General features: G+C 44.2%; 1 protein-coding gene across 3 annotated transcripts in view; it reads right to left on the bottom strand.

Annotated features, from left to right (window-relative positions):
- Window positions 1–279: 279 nt before the first annotated feature.
- Window positions 280–21,991, bottom strand: part of LOC126335153 (uncharacterized) — a 459,220-nt gene continuing 437,508 nt past the window's right edge. For all 3 annotated transcript variants that reach the window (XM_049998126.1, XM_049998124.1, XM_049998125.1), the window contains 2 exons: window positions 18,425–18,535; window positions 280–1,805 (listed from right to left, as the gene is read on the bottom strand). In XM_049998126.1, coding sequence (XP_049854083.1) covers window positions 1,501–1,805; window positions 18,425–18,535 — 416 coding nt within the window. In that variant the 3' untranslated portion in view covers window positions 280–1,500. The remainder of the gene's footprint in view (window positions 1,806–18,424; window positions 18,536–21,991) is intronic.

Here is a 21,991-nt window from a genome sequence, read left to right as displayed (position 1 = left end):
TACGACATTTTAAAATAATTTAAATCATTGTTTAAATAATTTATATGATGATTTCTCTGTATATTTCTATCAAGCACTTGGCAGTGTGATTCAGCAAATGTATGGGTCGAATTGCACTATAGACTAAACGTGTGCCGTATGGCTAACGGTTCACAGATATGATATGAAAAACTCCCTGAACAATCGTGTAATATCTTGGCTCAATATAAAGCTTTTTACAATCATTTGAAAGAGTGTATATCATTTTGATTAACCTAGCACTTCGCAGAAGCTGTATGTAAATTGCAGTACTTTACAAGAAAAAAGTCTTTTGCACGCTGCATGTGAATTTTTTGAATTTTGTATTTAATTCATGCACCTAGAGGCGTTTCACTTCTTTTTAACAAGGCGTCTTTAGTGGGTGTCCTGCAATATTACATGATTTTTCTGTTGTTCCGTTTTGGTCATAGATTTAAAAAACGGTTAATGGAAGGTTTATATGGTAAAATGGAAGGACACTTACAGCAAAGCGACTAATTTCTTCTTTGGGAACCATGCATCTGTCCTTCATGTGTAAAACGGTTGAAAGCCTCCATTTTTTCGTGTAGTCACTATGGCTTCGTAATATGAGACTTCAACAGACATTTTCGATGTATACAATGCGACTTCCTTGTAAGGGTTAGATGTTTCCAACTTAGATTAACACACATACAATCAGAAAAGAGAAAGCTGGCATCTTGCATAAAAGCACATGAGACGCTGGACACCGAAAATGACAGTTAAAATGTTGTATTAGGAAGCCACAGGGATTGCAGGAAAACGTAGAGGCTTTCAAACGTTTTTTCACAAGAGGGAAAGCTGTATGGTTTTTAGTTAAGAAATCAGACGCTCAACTGTCAATACCTTTTCATTTTACTACACAAAACCTTTCATTAAGTGTTTTTAAACCTATAACCTATATGTGACAACGAAAAGGTAACATAATATTCCAGGGCACACACACTGGGAATGCCTCGTTAAGAAAGGGCGAAATGCGTCCGAGTTAATAAATAAAATTAAAAAAATAAATAAAAATTGATGTGCAGCCTCCAAATGGTGTTTTACTTGTAATTTACTGCAATTTGTGACCGTTTCTTGCACTGGTTTCGAAACAGTTAATTTTGTTGTACACCAGAAATCTGGAATATCTGGTGCAGTAAGAGCATGTGAAGACAGAATCGTAAAGAATTGTGTCTTGCGTTCGGGTTACACTCGTGGCCCCAAGGTTGTAGTCAGAAAAATATCGTCGCTGGCCGGAAGGCTTGGGTGTCTGGCGCTGGACGTCTTGTTTAGGTAGAGATCCTTGCCTTTGCTCCTCGTAAAGTGTCACCGAACAGGTAAAATGTGATGGTGCAGTTTATTTTGATGTGGTTCGTTTGGGGGTTTCGCTGCGAAAGCCGGAATTATTTTGCCCCTACTCCAATACTCGGTGCGGAAGGCGGTTCCCCGTTGGGAAATACGTGCCTGCTGAAGCGGATTGCATCAGGCTTCGGACTGGGAAGCGTCCTCCAGAGTAATACAGGGCTCGTGAGGCGGTGCGGAAGCGGCGGCGGCAGTGGCGCCGCCATGGACACAGTGGCAGCCAGCGGAAGCAATGGAGGCGGCGTCCACGTGCGGCTCGTGTGAGTCGGAACCCAGCCGGATGGTGATGACGCCGTCCGCGTCGCATTCCGAGGCCGTGCAGCGCCCGCCAGAGCCGATGGAGCCGCTGCTCACCGACGCCGCGTCTCGCAGAGAGTTGGTCAAGTTCTCGTACGCTGACAGCGATGAACCGTCGTCAGCCAGTTCTGCCAACAGAAAACAGTGTGGCATCAGTCCACGGTGCTATGCTTCTTACCTAAGTGGTTACAAGTGAGTAGACTTCGTCATACTAACACACACTGATGACCCTAAACATTATGACCACTTGCTTACTAGCGTACTGCTAAAACTTTGGAACGCATACATCACCACTGGCCATTAAAATTGCTACACGACGAAGATGACGTGTTACAGACGCGAAAATTTAACCGACAGGAAGAAGATGCCGCCATATGCAAATGATTAGCTTTCCAGAGCATTCACACAAGGCTGGCGCCAGTGGCGACACCTATAACGTGCTGACATGAGGAAAGTTTCCAACCGATTTCTCATACACAAACAGCAGTTGACCGGCCTTGGTTAGTGAAACGTTCAGATGCCTCGTGTAACGAGGCGAAATGCGTACCATCACGTTTCCGACTTTGATCAAGGACGGATTGTAGCCTACGTATCACGACATTGCTGCTCGCGTTGGTCGAGATCCAATGACTGTTTGCAGAATATGGAATCGGTGGGTTCAGAAGGGTAATACGGAACGCCGTGCTGGATCCCAACGACCTCGTATCAACAGCAGTCGAGATGAAAGGCATCTTATCCGCTTGCCTGTAACGGGTCGTGCAGCCACGTCTCGATCCCTGAGTCAACAGATGGGGACGTTTGCAAAAGAACAACCATCTGCGCTAACAGTTCGACGACGTTTGCAGCAACTAGTACAACCAGCTCGGAGACCACAACTGCGGTTACCCTTGACGCTGCATCACAGACAGGAGCACCTGTGATGGTGTACTCAACGGCGAACCTGGGTGCACGAATGGCAAAACGTCATTTTTTCGGATGAATCCAGGTTCCGTTTACAGCATCATGATGGTCGCATCCGTGTTTGGCGATATCGCGGTGAACGCACACTGGAAGCGTGTATTCGTCATCGCCATACTGGCGTATCACCCGGCGTGATGGTATGGGGTGCCATTGATTACACATCTCGGTCACCTCTTGTTCGCATTGACGGCACTTTGAACAGTGGACGTTACATTTCAGATGTGTAACGACCCTTAGCACTACCCTTCATTCGATCCCTGCGAAACCCTACATTTCAGCAGGATAATGCACAACCGCATGTTGCAGGTCCTGTATGGGCCTCTCTGGATACAGAATATGTTCGAATGCTGCCCTGGCCAGCACATTCTCCAGATCTCTCACTAATTGAAAACGTCTGGTCAATGGTGGCCGAGCAACTGGCTCGTCACAAACGCCAGTTTGACGAACGGTGGTATCGTGTTGAAGCTGCATGTGCAGCTGTACCTGTACGTGCCATCCAAGCTCTGTTTGACTCAATGCCCAGGCGTATCGAGGGCGTTATTACGGCCAGAGGTGGTTGTTCTGGGTACTGATTTCTCAGGATCTATGCACCCAAATTGCGTGAAAATGTAGTCACATGTCAGTACTAGTATTATATATTTGGACAAATATATTAGACTAGAATACCCGTTTATCATCTGTACTTCTTGTTGGTGAAGCACTTGTAATGGCCAGTAGTGTAGTATGGATTCGAAAAGTACTTGGTAGATTACTGGAAGGATGTGGAATCACATTTCTGTGCAGTCACCCAATTCTTGTAAATTGCGGGCTGGTAGTTTGCGGCCGCGGATCTGGCGTCTATTACCATCCCAGATGTTGATGACGATTAGCGCTACAGGGCGCTAAGCGGCGAGGTCATTAGTGGTCATCCCAGATGTGTTCCATCAGGTCCAGATCAAGAGAAGGTGGTAGCCAATACATCAACTTAAGTTCACTACCACAATCCTCAAACCACCATAACATGATTCTTGCCTCGTGACACACACAGATATCGTGCTACAACATACCATTACCACTGGGGAAAATATCAAGCATGTACGGGTGAAGGTCGTCCACAATACTGCTAATGTACTCCACGTTTGTTACGGTGTCTTCACGTATTGCCACAAATCTCAGGTGAAACCAGCTGAATGTCCCTCACAGCATTATACTGTCCCCGTATGCTCGCCTGTGTGGCGTGGTGCATGTTTCAAGCAGTCGTTAGCCTCAATCACGGCGTATCCAGACATGGCCATTCACATAGTGTAACAAGAAACATGATTTACCCGGTCAGGTGACGTGTTACTCAATAGAAACGGTGCAGCCTCGATGATCCGATGCCAACGACAACAATAATGGCTGATGTAGCTGAGTCAGCATGGGAATACACATCGATCATCTGCTGCGGAACCCCAAATTCAACAATGTGCACTGTACGGTGTGCCCCAAAACATTTGTATCGACATTGTATTCTGTTGTCAGTTGTGCCACAGATTGCACCTATCCTACTTTCCAGCAAAGTTTAGCCAAGAACTCTATGTTCTGTGATAACACTTGCATGTCCAACACCCTATGCCGAGCGATGTGGTGCAGTGGTTAGCACAGTGGACTCGCAGTTAGGGGGATGACGGTTCAAACCCACATCCAGCGATGTAGATTTAGCTTTTCTCTGATTTCCCTAAACTGGTCCAGGTACGTGCTGGGATGGTTCCTGTGAAAGGTCATGGTCGATTGCCCTTCCCATCCTTGATACAATCCAAGCTTGTGTTCCATCTCTAATGAATTTGGTATCGATGGGACATTAAACCAAATCTTGTTTCCTTTTCCAACATCTTGTCGCCTACTCGTCATTTCACCATCCTTCAACCACTTTCCTTAGACACTCACGAGAAGATCACACGAACAACTGATCAGCATCGCCATTTCTGAGATGGTTGTTTCTAGGCATCAGATCATAAAATCTACCCTTTGTCAAATGCGCCTATAGCAGTCGTCTTCACCATTTTCTACTTGTATCATTGCTAGAATGATTCCCAATTCATATCTGCTGTGCTTATATACTTTTCTCATCCGTTAACTTCCCCACATCGCCATCAAGTGGCATTTACTCTTGCAGTGAGCAATAATCTTAATATTTTGGCTCGTTAGTGTACGTTGGAGTTCAGTATGCACTATACAGGGTGTTACAAAAAGGTACGGCCAAACTTTCAGGAAACATTCCTCACACACAAATAAAGGAAAGATGTTATGTGCACATGTGTCAGGAATCGCTTAATTTCCATGTTAGAGCTTATTTTAGTTTCGTCAGTATGTACTGTACTGCCTCGGTTCACCGCCAGTTGGCCCAATTGAAGGAAGGTAATGTTAACTTTGGTGCTTGTGTTGACATGCGACTCATTGATCTACAGTACTAGCATCAAGCACATCAGTACGTAGCATCAACAGGTTAGTGTTCATCACGAACGTGGTTTTGCAGTCAGTGCAATGTTTTCAAATGTGGAGTTGGCAGATGCCCATTTGATGTATGGATTAGCACGGAGGAATAGCCGTGGCGCGGTACGTTTGTATCGAGACAGATTTCCATAACGAAGGTGTCCCGACAGGAAGACGTTCGAAGCTATTGATAGGCGTCTTAGGGAGCACGGAACAATCCAGGCTATGACTCGCGACTGGGGAAGACCTAGAACGACGAGGACATCTGCAGTGGACGAGGCAATTCTTCGTGCAGTTGTCGATAACCCTAATGTCAGCGTCAGAAAAGTTGCTGCTGTACAAGGTAACGTTGACCACGTCACTGTATAGAGAGTACTACGGGAGAACCAGTTGTTTCCGTACCATGTACAGCGTGTGCAGGCACTATCGGCAGCTGATTGGCCTCCACGGGTACACTTCTGCGAATGGTTCATCCAACAATGTGTCAATCCTCATTTCAGTGCAAATGTTCTCTTTACCGATGAGGCTTCATTCCAAAGTGATCAAATTGTAAATTTTCACAATCAACATGTGCGGACTGACGAGAATTCCCACGCAATTGTGCAATCACGTCATCAACACAGATTTTCTGTGAACGTTTGGGCAGGCATTGTTGGTAATGTCTTGATTGGGCCCCATGTTCTTCCACCTACGCCCAATGGAGCACGTTATCATGATTTCATATGGGATACTCTACCTGTGCTGCTAGAACATGTGCCTTTACAAGTACGACACAACACGTGATTCATGCACGATGGAGCTCGTGCACATTTCAGTCGAAGTGTTCGCACGCTTCTCAACAACAGATTCGGTGACCGATGGATTGGTAGAGGCGGGCCAATTCCATGGTCTCCACGCTCTCATGACCTCAACCCTCTTGACTTTCATTTATGGGGACATTTGAAAGCTCTTGTCTACGCAACCCCGGTACCAAATGTAGAGACTCTTCGTGCTCGTATTGTGGACGGCTGTGATACAATACGCCATTCTCCAGGGCTGCATCAGCGCATCAGGGATTCCAAGCGACGGAGGGTGGATGAATGTATCCTCGCTAACGGAGAACATTTTGAACATTTCCTGTAACAAAGTGTTTGAAGTCACGCTGGTACGATCTGTTGCTGTGTGTTTCCATTCCATGATTAATGTGATTTGAAGAGAAGTAATGAAATGAGCTCTAACATGGAAAGTAAGCATTTCCGGACACATGTCCACATAACATATTTTCTTTCTTTGTGTGTGAGGAATGTTTCCTGAAAGTTTGGCCGTACCTTTTTGTAACACCCTGTATATTTGTTGTTCATGTGTTATGGTATTACATATAACATGTACTTAACACATGTCTGTTTCTTTGTATTTCATGTTGAGCACACGAGTAACTCTTTTGCCTGACAGCAGACTCGTTGTTGTGGCAGCCACATACACTACCCCGACTAGAGCTACAACTTACATGATAGCCAGCAATAGCAAGAAGAGCACATCGTTCAGTGTCGCAGACTATAGAGCAGTGACATCTATGGCGTGAGCATATGTGGTGGCGGGGTGGGGTGGGAGGGGGGGGGGGGTTAAATTTGAATAGGAACTCCCAGTAACACAACCTTGGTTACATGACAGGACACCATGGAGCGCTGTAAGCTTATCAATCCTTCATCAGCTCAATTTCTTATTGAGTAAATTAAAGTCTCCATATTTGTTTTCGTTACATACTAAAAAGAGGTTGGTATCATTGCATTGTGTTCCTGATTATGACTTCATGTGAGTATTGCACTTACTGAATTGTATTGTAAGTATGTTACTCATAGTCTTCTTCATGTTTGCTGCCATCTGTAATACTGGTGGAGAAAAAGATCCCATATTTGTTTTTGTTTAGTATACAACAAAAGATAATTTCATTGCGCGGTTTTCTGTGGACCCACGTATATTTTCTCCCACTTACAAGTCTGTGTTTTAACTGCTGGATTTCGTTGCATTGTAAGTATATCGCACGTATGCTACTTTATTTTTGTTTGCATTCATTTTTTGAACTTACTCGCATTTACTGGAGAACTACATGTTAGCAGCTTTTGACAGAATCGGTATCCAACTTTCTTACCTCTTCTCAAGAAATCAGTATGTAATTCTACTTTAATGTTGTTGCTTCTTGTCGGCCAGGGAGGTCGAGCTGTTCTAGGCGCTACAGTCTGGAACCGCGTGACCGCTACGGTCGCAGGTTCGAATCATGCCTCGGGCATGGATGTGTGTGATGTCCTTAGGTTAGTTAGGTTTAAGTAGTTCTAAGTTCTAGGAGACTGATGACCTCAGAAGTTAAGTCCTATAGTGCTCAGAGCCATTTTTGTTGCTTCTTGCCACTGAGTTTGGTGTGTAGTCTCAGTAACAGAATACATAGTTGTTGTGATAGGTACTACTACTCAGAAAAAATTTTCTACACGGAAGTGCGTATTTGTATATTGTTTTGAATGGTATACTGAGAAAGTACTTTCACCACATCCAACGATGCAAGCATGGGAGTGTGTACTGTTTGCTTTGAAATTTTCACTGGAGTGAGAGGATGATTCTAGTTCATTGTTTTCTACTAAAATGTATTGTTTGTTGTGGGTGTTAACAACTTGTGAACACATTTGTGTAACCAGTATTACATTTTTGAATATGCAAGAAAGAATGATCAAAGTTTACACACTTGACAGCACAAAAAATGGCTGTGCATGAAATTTGAGATACGGAAAATGTTACAGCGAAGCCAATTGCGTTTCGGGTTGAGCAGATGTGCTCAAAGAATACATATAACTCTGTGTGTGGTAGAAAGATTAACACCTTTTTGACTCTTAAGCATAAGGACGCGGAATCTAAAAACACACAGAAAACTGTACCATGTCATTCGTAGCATTGCAGACTTAGTAAAGGCACTTCATTTTGGTATGTGGAGTCATGAGCGGTAAGAGATATCTAAATGTCGGCAGCTGTAGCATAATGCATTTATAGCTCAGTGGTATCAGATCCTCTTGCGGCGTATTATAGGTAGGACGTTGTTTACTTCCCCTCTGTCACAGAGAACTGTAAGTGCGATATTTACGTGAGGATTTGTGCTTCGCGAGTATACACCCTACGATGAATTCATCTTTGTGCTCAAGTGTGCTCTCGGTAGTAGCATTGTCAGTTTCTGTTGTTTTCATAGCGTCCATGTCTGATCCACGTAAAGATATAGTCCGTTTTTCGTTTGATAAGTCGACCTGTCATGTGCAGCGCAGTTCTCTGGAAATCCACGACTGGGTGCTAAATGGTTTTGGTTTGACTTCGGTTCCGGTATACACAGCGTATTTTGACACCGAACTTTGCGATTTCTTTATTACATTTGTGAATTGCTTACAAGTCGAAAACTTACTGCTTAAACATGATTCTCAGGTTCCTTTCTGTCACAGAGATGACTCAGTACAGTCCTCCTTGCAAACGCTGTTGTTGAACACATGACTATGCCTCTGTTCAATATGTCTACACCTGAAAGAAGTTTTGCTTAAGTATGCTGAGGTCAAAAACCATTGTCCAGCTAGCACAGACTTCAGTGTCACAGGGGGTTCGTTTTGTAGAAATGCAGGTGAAACAGAATATCCCCTCCCTTTAACCTCGTAACCTGCTGATTCTCTGGGTGGTACAGATGGAGTCAGGACTACTGAGCCGAGATTTGAGATGGCAGATTGTAGTGCTCCTTCGATTTCCGTGGATGTCCCCTCTCAACCACTCCGGAGATCGGAACACTTGGTATCGATACGCTTGTCGCCCGTCCCGTTCGTTCCACCGGTTGACCCTCAGCACCCAGTTGCTCCATTGTTTTGTACTCCCGATGGTGACTCTATTTCCTTGCTCGTAGACAAGTCGTTTTTTTTCACATGATTTGTCTGCGGTGACGCCCGGTCTGCCACCTGATAGACTTGTTAACACGGGTTGGCCACTTTCGCTGGGGCCTCCTCCTGCCCACACGGCTTCCGATTCAGGGTTGGCAGTGATTGAATTGGACACAGTAAACGATCCTCCCACCTCACCAGCGGCGGAGGGTAGCTTGCCACAGGTCGGCACAAACAACGGTTCGAGCCGGATCACGCTGTTGCAAGGAGAAAATAGAAACACATAGACAGGACATGGCGGTAGCCTACCTCCTTCAGACCCGTTGACGGATGGAGCGGCGGATTGTTACAGCCGAGAGGTCGAATAAGTTGTCTTTTTTTGTTGCCTTTTTTACGTGTTTCTTATTCTGATCAATAGACTTAAACTTGCACTTTTATTACCCTAAATGTTAATGGAATTAAACCAGGTTTAGGTTTGGCTTCGTTACGCCAGTTTATAATTCTTGTGCTGATATTGTGCTTTTACAAGAAGTTTCGTTCGCCAGTTTTGCTCTCGCTGGATTTCAGACTGTTTTTAATGTGGCTTCTGAACATGCGATGGGTGTGAGGGTACACTCACCGTCGATACTGATGTACTTGATTCTGGTGGAGGGATAGGGTGTGTGCTTTTACCTGCTCTTGGTTGTTTTAAAAGCACTCTCTGGTTTGGGTCTACAGTGGTGTGTTCGCTGTTTTACAAAGAGGAGATTGTCTGTCTTTTGTGCAAGAGTCCTCGGTGTCTGACATTAGGTGGCGATAGTAATTGTGTCTTATCTCCTAGCAGATCAGTCCCGACATAATAATTTTTGTCTTGAATTACACTCCTGGAAATGGAAAAAAGAACACATTGACACCGGTGTGTCAAACACACCATACTTGCTTCGGACACTGCGAGAGGGCTGTACAAGCAATGATCACACGCACGGCACAGCGGACACACCAGGAACCGCGGTGTTGGCCGTCGAATGGCGCTAGCTGCGCAGCATTTGTGCACCGCCGCCGTCAGTGTCAGCCAGTTTGCCGTGGCATACGGAGCTCCATCGCAGTCTTTAACACTGGTAGCATGCCGCGACAGCGTGGACGTGAACCGTATGTGCAGTTGACGGACTTTGAGCGAGGGCGTATAGTGGGCATGCGGGAGGCCGGGTGGACGTACCGCCGAATTGCTCAACACGTGGGGCGTGAGGTCTCCACAGTACATCGATGTTGTCGCCAGTGGTCGGCGGAAGGTGCACGTGCCCGTCGACCTGGGACCGGACCGCAGCGACGCACGGATGCACGCCAAGACCGTAGGATCCTACGCAGTGCCGTAGGGGACCGCACCGCCACTTCCCAGCAAATTAGGGACACTGTTGCTCCTGGGGTATCGGCGAGGACCATTCGCAACCGTCTACATGAAGCTGGGCTACGGTCCCGCACACCGTTAAGCCGTCTTCCGCTCACGCCGCAACATCTTGCAGCCCGCCTCCAGTGGTGTCGCGACAGGCGTGAATGGAGGGACGAATGGAGACGTGTCGTCTTCAGCTATGAGAGTCGCTTCTGCCTTGGTGCCAATGATGGTCGTATGCGTGTTTGTCGCCGTGCAGGTTAGCGCCACAATCAGGACTGCATACGACCGAGGCACACAGGGCCAACACCCGGCATCATGGTGTGGGGAGCGATCTCCTACACTGGCCGTACACCTCTGGTGATCGTCGAGGGGACACTGAACAGTGCACGGTACATCCAAACCGTCATCTAACCCATCGTTCTACCATTCCTAGACCGGCAAAGGAACTTGCTATTCAAACAGGACAATGCACGTCCGCGTGTATCCCGTGCCACCCAACGTGCTCTAGAAGGTGTAAGTCAACTACCCTGGCCAGCAAGATCTCCGGATCTGTCCCCCATTGAGCATGTTTGGGACTGGATGAAGCGTCGTCTCACGCGGTCTGCACGTCCAGCACGAACGCTGGTCCAACTGAGGCGCCAGGTGGAAATGGCATGGCAAGCCGTTCCTCAGGACTACATCCAGCATCTCTACGATCGTCTCCATGGGAGAATAGCAGCCTGCATTGCTGCGAAAGGTGGATATACACTGTACTAGTGCCGACATTGTGCATGCTCTGTTGCCTGTGTCTATGTGCCTGTGGTTCTGTCAGTGTGATCATGTGATGTATCTGACCCCAGGAATGTGTCAATAAAGTTTCCCCTTCCTGGGACAGTGAATTCACGGTGTTCTTATTTCAATTTCCAGGAGTGTATGTGAACCGGTTCTTTCGATGTGTTTGCGTGATGTGTGGGAGCAGAAATATCCAACCTTGGTTAGATACACGTTTCTTAACTCCACCGCTTGCAGCCACATCGACAAGTTTTATTTATCTGATTGTTTACGTGGTAGAATTCTTGCTATCGACGTTATCCCTATTTCCTTTTCTGGCCACTGTGCTGTAGTGGCCACTGTAAACTTTGAACAGCGACATGCAAAACTGTTTCAGACATAATAGATGTTTAATGTCTCTGACAGACTCTCACCTCACGGATGGCGTACTGGATGTGTGATTGGTGCCGTGTGGGAAACTTGGCTCTGCTCCGTTGTGCGTTGCTCTTCGCTGTTCGGTTGGTGGACAGATTCATCGAAGCCGAAGCTCTGTCAGCCCTTAATAGAAAGTGACAGTTATTGAACTATATGAAGTAAAATCGTCATAACTTCTGAACGGCTTGCGTTACGACGTTCAAACTGCACAGTTGGCCGCGGGGCATGTTGAGAATTAGTAGGTTCGATTTAGCGACGAAGGTGGTTGAGTTCGTCAATAACCAAAATTTGCGCGTTTGAGGGACTGAGAATCCGCATTCCGCGATCGAAAAGTCTCTTCACTCTCAGCAGGTGACTGTGTAGTGTGTAATAGCCAGTCACGGAGTAATCGGTGCGATATTACTTGATGGCACAGTGATTACCGAACGATACGTGAAGATTTTGGAAGATGATTTCATGATCATCCAAAGTGACCCTGATTTCGACAAGATGTGGATCATGCAAGACGGAACTCGACTTCATTGAAGCAGGAGAGTGTTTGATGTCCTGGAGGAGCACTTCGGGGATCGCAATCTGGCTCTGGGGTACCCAGAGGCCAGTGGCATAGGCCTCGATTGGCCGCCGTATTCTCCGGATCTGAACACATGCGACTCTTCTTTGTTGGGCTATATTAAAGACAAGATGTACAGCAATAACACCAAAATCATTGCTGAGCTTAAAACAGACATTCAGGAGGTCATCGACAGCACCGATGTTGTGACACTTCAGCGGGTCATGCAGAATTTCGCTGTTCGCCTGCGTCACATCATCGCCATGGTTCAAATGGCTCTGAGCACTATGGGACTTAACATCTATGGGCATCAGTCCCCTAGAACTTAGAACTACTTAAACCTAACTAACCTAAGGACATCACACACATCCATGCCCGAGGCAGGATTCGAACCTGCGACAGTAGCGGTCACGCGGTTCCAGACTGAAGCGCCTAGAACCGCACGGCCACACTGGCCGGCTCATCGCCAAGGATGGCAGGCACATCGAACATCTCATAACCTAAATCCACATATCTGTGGTGACGTTTACATGTTGAATAAAGTGCGTGCACGCCGTAGTTTGTAACTAATTTACGTTTTTTTTCATATAGTTGAATAACTGTCACCCTGTATCATACTGTGATGCTCGAGCGAGGGACTTCAGGAAAACTTAGGGTCAGCTTCTAAGATCTTCCATTTGTAATTTAATGAGGTTTCACGTGCATTAATATATTAACAGTCGTTGTAAAAACAGCTGCCGCGCGGGTTAGCCTCGCGGTCTTGGGCGCCTAGTCACGGTTCACGGGGCTCCCCCAGCTTCGAGTCCTCCCTCGGGCATAGGTGTATGTGTTGTCCTTAGCGGAAGTTAGTTTACGTTAGATTAAGTAGTGTGTAAGCCTACAAATTACGAAAAAGAAGTTAAGAAATTTTGTACATTTGAAAGTTATTCGCCAGACTGTGAATTCGCAAATGTGACAACTAAGTTCACTTTGTAGTGAATTTTGCATCGTTTAAAAACTGTGTACTTGAAATCAATAACTGCGTAATGTATTTGAAATGTTATTATCGTATTCACACAAACTTCGTTTGATATAAGACTAGTTGCTTTCGACGAGCCTGTACTTGAATGAAGTCGACGGAAGAATGATATTACCGCCAAGCTGACCATGCATCTGAGGCGAATTTGTCGCCGCCACCAGCTAGCTGGCTATGAAATTACTCATTGTCTCCTCCCACACCCATATAAGCACTGGCCTATAGTAAAGAATTGGAAAGCAGTTCTAGTCATTTTAATGTGATTTCATTTGTGTGTTTCCTTAGGCTGACCAGACGTACAGGTTTTGTTGGGACAATCCTGGTTTTCACTTGAGTTTCGAGACATTCACTCGGGGCATACATGTCCCGTACTTAGAAGAGAAACAAAATGCATGCAATAGTATTCCTCATTTAATTAAATATTTATAGAAAACAAGCTTCCTAGAAGTAGAACGTTATAGAAATATTTCCACAATACAGAGGCCTACTGAATTTGATTTAAATAGTCTTATGTCAAACGAAGGAGTAAGAGATATGTTGAAAAGAAAAGCACGTATTACCTACCGCTATATCTAATTGCCGATCTTTCACTTTATACCCCTCAAGACAAGTAAAACGAAAACCAAAGGAGGTGTAAAGAGGCATCACTTAAAACTATGTCTCCGTTAGGGACTGAAGCCGTACGAAGTTTAATTATGTAAAAAAAGTGAGCAATGCGGCCTGTGTTAGCATTACAATTGAATATTGTTTGGCATGTTAGCACTCTTGCCTTAACAGTCTGCAGTCAAAAGAAATCTTAAATTTTGGTACCAAATGTGTCACTTGTATCTGATTACTGATTAGTAATATTACATCACTTTCAGGCTTGGCAAACTGTACCTAAATACCTAGTAAGTAATTAAACATTGCAGAAAATGTACGAAGGTATTACAATAAAAAGTATATAGCAGCTTTTTTTATTCCTGAAGAAAAGGGTTTTATTTATGAGTAATGTGCCTACATTTTCCTTTCAAATTCGCCGCATGCAGATACATTATCGCTAGGGGCTTTACAGCTGCTGCATCATTATAGGACTATTACCGATTCCAAAATATGTCGACAACTGAGAAGAAAGATAAGCTTAACTGTAACAATGAAGTTAGGTATAAACATAAGTGTCGCGGTTTTTTCTCTTTGAAATCTCTTCAGTCTATGTTCCTATGAATGAACGGAGTCTTATAGTGCGAGGATTCAAAACTGCATGTTGTCATTGTGTACCACATTATTATTCATCTCCCGAATTGTTTTCTAATTTTGTTTCTGTCTTTTTAATCTTATTGCCATTGTATGTATCTTACGTATGCCAGGGATGTGCTTCGATATATATGTATGAAGTGATTTTTTTGGTACTTTTAGATATTTTAAATACTGTATTTCGTAAAAAGTGTGATCCGTGGCGTCTGCAATTAGTTTTAAGGCTCCGCGCAACCAGAATAAAGCGCGCCATTCCTCATTGCGGCAAGAAATAAATACAACGTTAATTTTAAATTCTACTGCTCTCCGGTATAAAGAGCTTGTGTTTACGTTGTGTAACTCGTTCTATTGCAGCATTCCCAAACCAGTTTTAGCGGTATTACAGTTTTGTACCTTCTTTTCAATATTATTTATGGGTATTTGTACTTTATGTCCTTCCTGGGTTCTGTTTACTAAATTCGACTGTGATATTTACAGTAACTTTGGCAGTGAAACGAATTCTTTTGCGTCTAGAATATTAAAACTGGCTTCAATAAGTTTCCGAGTTAAATATTTACAAACAATCGCGGTCAAAATTCCGTATTTAAATCTCTCCAGAGCCAGTGTAGCCTTGTACGGAAGTGAATGCAGGCGATAAGCAGTACAGTGAAGATCAGAGTAGAAGCTTTGGAAATACGATGCTGCAGAAGAATGCTGAAAATTAGAAAGGTAGATGAGTTACCAGCGAGGAGATACTGAACGGAATTGGGGGGGGGGGGGGGGGGGATGGCACAGCTTGAAATAGAGAAGGGACAAATCCTGAGACATGACGGAAATGTGAATTTGCTACTGAAGGAAAGTGCAGGTGGGAGGGGTGGAAATAGTAGGGGGGAGGGGCGCATAAAATTGCGGAGGGAGCAAGGTACGATAACGGTAAGCTGATGCAAATGGATGTATATTGCAGCTGTTATTTCTTGATGAAGAGGCTTGCTTACAAAAGAGTAGCGTGGAGGGCTGCATCAAACCAATTTTACGACTAAAGATCCCAAGAGTAAGAAGTCATATCAATATTGTTCAGTTCCTTGTCAGCCTTACTTGAGAAAAGACATACAGATTTTTTATGGGCGCCGTACGTTTTGGAAGTTAATAAATTCAGTTAGAATGTGTGTGTTTACATATAAAATATCTGAAAATTTTACTTTTATTTACGAAAGAAAAGTATATTTTGGCTGGACATACCAAATGCACTAAACGAATACATGACAACTTATTTATTTTTACCAAAAAATGAAACTTGACAGCTACGAGAATATGACATCTCAAAGAGCTTTTCCTGTATGTTGGACATCTTCGTGAATGCACGATACTGCCTGTAGTGGTTTTTATCGGTTGTTATGTCCTTCAGTATTACTTATTCTTCAGTACAATACTGAGCCTCTATTTCGACATGACAACAAACGAACACTAATTGTCAAAAAAGGCTGACGACTTCTTTGTCCCAGCAGATATATCTTTCCATTTCTGGGTTGTTCTTGGTCTTAACATATCACCTACTGCAAATGTAGTTAAGTGTCTGAACGAACTGTGGCTTCTTAATATTATTAGCCGCGAAATGTAAACTTAGATGTAAACAGTCAGGCGGATCACACATCACAAATACTGTACTCTCCTTTCTTAATACATGTCTTGGGGCTAAAACTTTTTTTCCGCAGTTGTTTCTGACGTCACAAAGCGTCAGACGTTTTAACTGCGATGTGTTTGGACTAGCCTGGAATGCTAATTGTGTATTTGCATCGAAAGTAAATGCTTGTACTATGGACTTTTAATTTTTATGTGGAGGCAGTGTTTTGTAGCAACAGCTTTTTTCAGCCGTATATTTTGTAACGTGAATGCATATTTTCTGTTCTTTCGGACATGTCTGGACGAGCAGACGAAATGGGGAATCCGCAGTTGTGATACATATAAAGTAAATTGAAGATGGAGTGGGCAGGGGAGAATCACAGTGTTCATTGTGAAAAGTAATGGCCCTGCAACACTTCATGCGTACACTCACAATATTGTTTTCACATCTGAAGACTTCTCTCTGTTCAGAGTCACATTCCGTTTTCTGTTTGCAAGAAACTCTTTACTCCAATCACACAGCTTGTCTTCTGGAATTCAAGGAACACAGAATCTACGTGAGTGCAGTTATCTACTGTGTTCTGGGTCTCGTGGACGAACAGAGCAAGCTATGTTCCACACAATAGTTGTTTTCAGAGACGATTTTGATTCGGACAGTGGAGATAACTGTATCTCTGTCCTCTCTAACTTCCCCCCTCACAACTACAACCTTAAACATGCCACAGATACCTACATTTCTGATAATCCATGTGTATATACGTGTTTGGGATTGTGTGTGTGTTTGTATGTGTATGCGTGTTTCCCACATCTCCACCTAAGCCACTGGAACGATTTCAACCGAACTTTGTACACACATCACTTACTATCAGGCAACAATCTTTGTTGGCGTAGGAACCACCAGTATTTGGGCAAGGGCAGTATGAGTACACTTTGAATTGTTGCCAGATGCATCCAAGATGGCGACGATGACGTCATCCAAGATGGCGGTGTGTAGACTTGCCAACAGTGCATGACATTATGCAAGATGATGGCCATGACGTCATTCAAGATGGCGGATTTTTGTGGGAAAATGAATTTTGGTGGGAGAGCGCCACGCCCCCCTCCCCCAGGATAAATGGCAGGAAGTTCAAATTCCAACAGGATAATGCAGCACACCACACTCATCTCTACTAACCTAAGAAAACGCCGTGGGAAGATAGACCACTTGGGATAACCTAAGTCACCTCACCGCCACTTCTTCCTATGACCTGCCACCAAGTTTGAATTTTGGCGGTAAACAAAAGTCAATTTGCATATCTCTACTAAGCTAAGAAAATGGCGCGATAGAAAGGACTCTTGGAATAACCTCAGTCACCCAACCGCCACCACTGCCTAAGGATTTGTGGGAAAAGGACTTGGACGTAAATCTTTATTTAAACAATTCCATGCAGTACGGCCATCCAGTGTGTTCATCACGAGGTGCGGATTGCAACTGACTTAGTACACAGTGGAATCAGCGGCAACGAGTGAAAATGTGTGCTGGTCCAGGACTCAAACGTGGGATGTCCTGTTTACCAGTCATCTGCGTTACCCACTCTGTCATTCAGACACAATGTGTATTGCAGTTGCACAAACTAACTTGGCATGCCTCCTGGCCGATCCACACTCCGATCGTGTGCCACCTATATGCAGCCACTGTCCATGTCCTCCATGTTCACTCCTTTGAGATTTCTGCAGGATGTCGAACGTAATTGTGTATCTGCACTGAAGGTTGAAGATTCATGGCCCACTGACATGAATCAATTTTGGACATGTCCGAAAGAACAGACATGACACACTTAATTGATTTACCTCGATGAGCAATGAATTCACCACCATCAGAGCGGATCCACAACTACGTTTGACCTCCTATCTCAAAGCAGCAAGCATGGAGGGGGCTGCGGATAGGAGGAACATGATGGGAGTGTGGGTCGGCTGGGAGGCGTCCCGAAGTGATCAGTGCAATTGCAGTAAACACTGTGTCAAGATGGGGCAGTGGTTAACGCAACTGCCTAAGATGCAGATGATAATTAGACTCCTGGTCTGTCACACATTTTAGCTCGTTGCTGCTGGATCCACATAAAGTCCTGATGCAGCTGACATCAATAATTTCTTCCTTTTCCTTTCAACCCCCTCCACATTCAGTTTACATAGTATATTTTATCACATTGTTTATAAGATTAGCACTATAAATAACGAGTGTGATGACGAAAATGGAGTGATACTACGCACATTAATAGTCTCAGTTCTTATTTTGTATGGTGAAAAATAATCGTAGCAGTGATGGTCGTTCTATGTTCATAGTATTTGATTTCGTTCGTGAAGCTTCATCACGAGTCTTGAGAATGAGCAGCATATCAGATAGGCAATCGAAAGGAAGGACCTGCATTTTCAACAAGATTCAAAAAGCCGATTCATCATTTTTGGTACACAGCGGCATGCGTAAATGTCGCTCCTTACACTACACTATCGTCAGAGGCAGACGCCTCTCTTACCAGGTGGACGGCGGCAGTTGGACGGGGAGAACCACCAGGCTGACAGAGCGCAGCCCACCAGCCCAGCCGAGGTGAGCACCAGCATCAGAGTTAGCTGCCAGTTGGAGTGTCCTGTGGAGAAAGAGGAAACTGGGGAATCCACACTCACTTTCCTGCACCCTAGTACTAACAATAATTATAATACTGACCTCGGTGGTTCAATAAAAATATGGAGAGGAATGCCACAGAGAGTCCTGTTTTTGAGCACTTCCCCTTTAGTGTTTATGTTAATGACTTCCGAAACTACATGACTTGTAAAATGAACCTCTATTTTGATGATCTGACACTGAGCACATTAGGTTAGAATTTGTCTATTCTCGAGTTCTCCGCCCAGTAAAATGATTTGACAATTTACTTGTAAGCAGAGGGGGCATATAAAGGTTGCAGAGTTGATAACTACAATGAATACCTTAGTCATGAGAGCTGCATTCTGAGATGACAAAAAGTCATGGGACAACGATATGCACACCTACAGATTGCGATGGTATCGCGTACACAAGGTATAAAAGGGCAGTGTGTTGGCAGAGCTGTCATTAGTACTTAGCTGATGCATGTGAAAATGTTTCCGACGTGATTATGTCCGCACGCATGGAATCAACAGACTCTGAACACGAAATGGTACTTGGAGCCAGTTGCATCAGACATTCCATTTCGGAAATCGTCAGGGAATCAATATTTCGATAGCCACAGTGTCATGAGTGTGTCGAGAATACTAAATTTCAGACATTACCTCTACCATGGAGAACGCATTGGCCGACGGCCTTCACTTAACGACCGAGAGCAGCGGCGTTTGTTTAGGGTCGTAAGTGCTAACAGACAAGCAACAATGCTTGTAATAAACTCATAAATCATTGTAGAACTACGAGTAATCGATCCGTTAGGTCAGGAATGCGACATTTGGTGTGAATGGGCTTCTGAAGAAGACAACCGATGCAAGTGACTTTGCTAACAGCATGACATGACATATTGCACCACTCTTGGGGTCGAGATCATATTGGTTGGACCCGACACGACTGGAAAACCGTGTCCTAGTCAGATGACTCCAGGTTTCAGTTGGTAAGAACTGATGGTGGTGTTTGAGTGTGGCGCAGATCCCACGAACACATGGATCCAAGTTGTCAACAAAGTACTGCACAACATGTTAGTGGTTCAAATAATGGTGTAGGCTGTGTTTATATGGAATTTACTGAATTCTCTGGTCCTACTGAATCGATGATTGACTGTAAATAGTTATGTCCGGCAACTTGGAGACCATTTGCTGCCATTCTTAGACTTAGTGGTCCGAAATAAAATTGGAAGTTTTATACATTACAATCTGTTATGCCACAGGGCCACAATATTGTTTACGGATGGTTTGAAGAACAATCTGGACAATTATAGCGATGATCTGGCCATACAGATAAGCCTACGCGAATTCCATTGAAAGTTTATGGGACATAATAGAGGGGCAGTTCGCGCACAGCATCCTTCACCATCACCACTTTCACAATTACGGACAGCTATAGACGAGCATAGCTCAATAGAATTTCTCTATTGAGAAGAGGATTTCCAACGTGCCGCGTCGAATTTCTGCAAAAGGAGATCCGACACTATGTTAAGAGGTACCCCATGACTTCTGTCACCTCGCCGTAAAGCAGTAGCACTATTTCAATAATGTTTTGGTATATTACACCTTAACGTGGTCGTAAGTAAGACTCTGAGGTGGAGCATAGATTAGGTATTTTAGTTATGTTATATGGTATAGGGGATAGGCAATAGCGACAGAGTGTTAGTGGAGTGAAGTGCGAAGTCTGTCCTCTAGTGTCAACAGAGAACTTTTATGAACATGACTGCGGCCGTGTAAAGTGAGGGTGTGACAGGGTCCTGTTCTGGGTACGTTTGCGCATTGATCTGCCACTAAACACGACAGGTGACTCAAAAATTTATATCTTAGTAGATGACGCAAGTGCTACCGACAAGAGAATGATTAATGCTTAATTGTAACTAAGTGCAGTGCATATTGTGTGCGACACGGACCTCTTGCAGATGCGAAATTTTCCTGTCGCAAGCCTATCAGTCAATCAGTCTTAGGACTGACGGTAGGTGGAATTTTTTGTTTTGAAGTATTGGCTCAGTGCGTAATAAGTCCGTGTCGTTCTTCATTGCATTATGAAGGCTTCATTTTTCGTTAGTCAATTGTTTTTCTTCAATTTGGCGTTTGATTACTGGAAACAGTGGCTTGCATGTTTCTGGCTATTTTCAAGGCTAATCAATATAGAGCGTCAAGTAGAGGAAAATAAACAATCCCGAGACATTTTACTCTTCGAGTTTAATACTGGATCTAGTACTACAGAGGCCACGAGAAGAATTTGTGATATCTACGGAAGGGAAATATTTGCTGAGAAAATGTCTCGGATTTAGTTTTCTCGTTTCCAAAAAGGAAAATTTGACTCGTGTGATGAACCACGTTCTGGGACGCCTTCTCTTTGTGACGAAAACCGCCTTAATCAGTTGCTTCGCAGTAATACTGGCCAAACAACTCAGGAATTGGCACAAATTATGGAATGCAATTACGCAAACGTTGTCCACCATTTGTATTCGTTGGTTACACAGGTACCACACGTGTTCAGTGACACCCATGAAAGTATGTGAATAGCACCAATTAGGAACTAGCGTTCCATTATGAAGTTTCTCTTAGGAACAGGCTTACAGATTCACATTCAATATAAAGGGTGATTCAAAAGTAAGTGTATACATTTTGCGAGTATAATGTATGACCCAAAATAAGAGTAAAATATTAAACAAAATTTTGTCTGGAACTGATTTATTTCCAAGATATGCAGCAGAATAGGGATCACAAGTGCTCCATAAAAAGCAACACAAAATTAATTCTTCTCAGAAAGCAACGACACGAAGGGATTCGAAATTCAAATTCAATACGACTGTGTACCGTACAGGTTCAAAATGGTGTCCATGTAGATGAAGGCAGTGACGTGCTCGATGTCTTACCTCTCTCGAAATGTTGCACGCTCCGTTCATCTCTTTCTGCTCAGTTGCACAGCCATTTACAGTTCGCTGCTGCCGTTGTGCCACATTCTCAATTGCAACCTAGCTCACGAGCTCTTTGAGATGGCCCCAAGGGTAGAAGAAGCCAAGGCGGTTAAGATCCGAAGAGCTGGCGAGCGAAGCAACAGCTCCTGTAAGACCTGTCCACTAATCGGGATAAGTAGTATTGAGATTATGCCTCCCGACTGAAATGTGCAGGGGGCACCATTGTGCGTGAACCATTAGTTGGTTTCTGTAGCGAGTGGGACATCGTGAAGCAGGTGACCCAGACATCGTGAAGCAGGTGACCCAGTTCTTGTTCCAAAAGCTTTCAATGTACTCTGCCAGTCAGGCAAATTATTACAAGTTGTCATCTTGCATTGAAAACGTAGCTTGTCATGAAGCTTGGAGTGGAACGGATTTTGGTTGTCATGCTGTCACAGCTGACGCCAGCTACTGGGCTACTGTGTACAAGACGTTACACATACTCTCTGTGGATCTGAA

This window comes from Schistocerca gregaria, chromosome 2, assembly GCF_023897955.1.
Source record: "Schistocerca gregaria isolate iqSchGreg1 chromosome 2, iqSchGreg1.2, whole genome shotgun sequence".
NCBI lineage: Eukaryota > Metazoa > Arthropoda > Insecta > Orthoptera > Acrididae > Schistocerca > Schistocerca gregaria.
The sequence above is the reverse complement of the archived record's forward strand: the minus strand, read 5'-3'. Positions and strand labels throughout refer to the sequence as shown.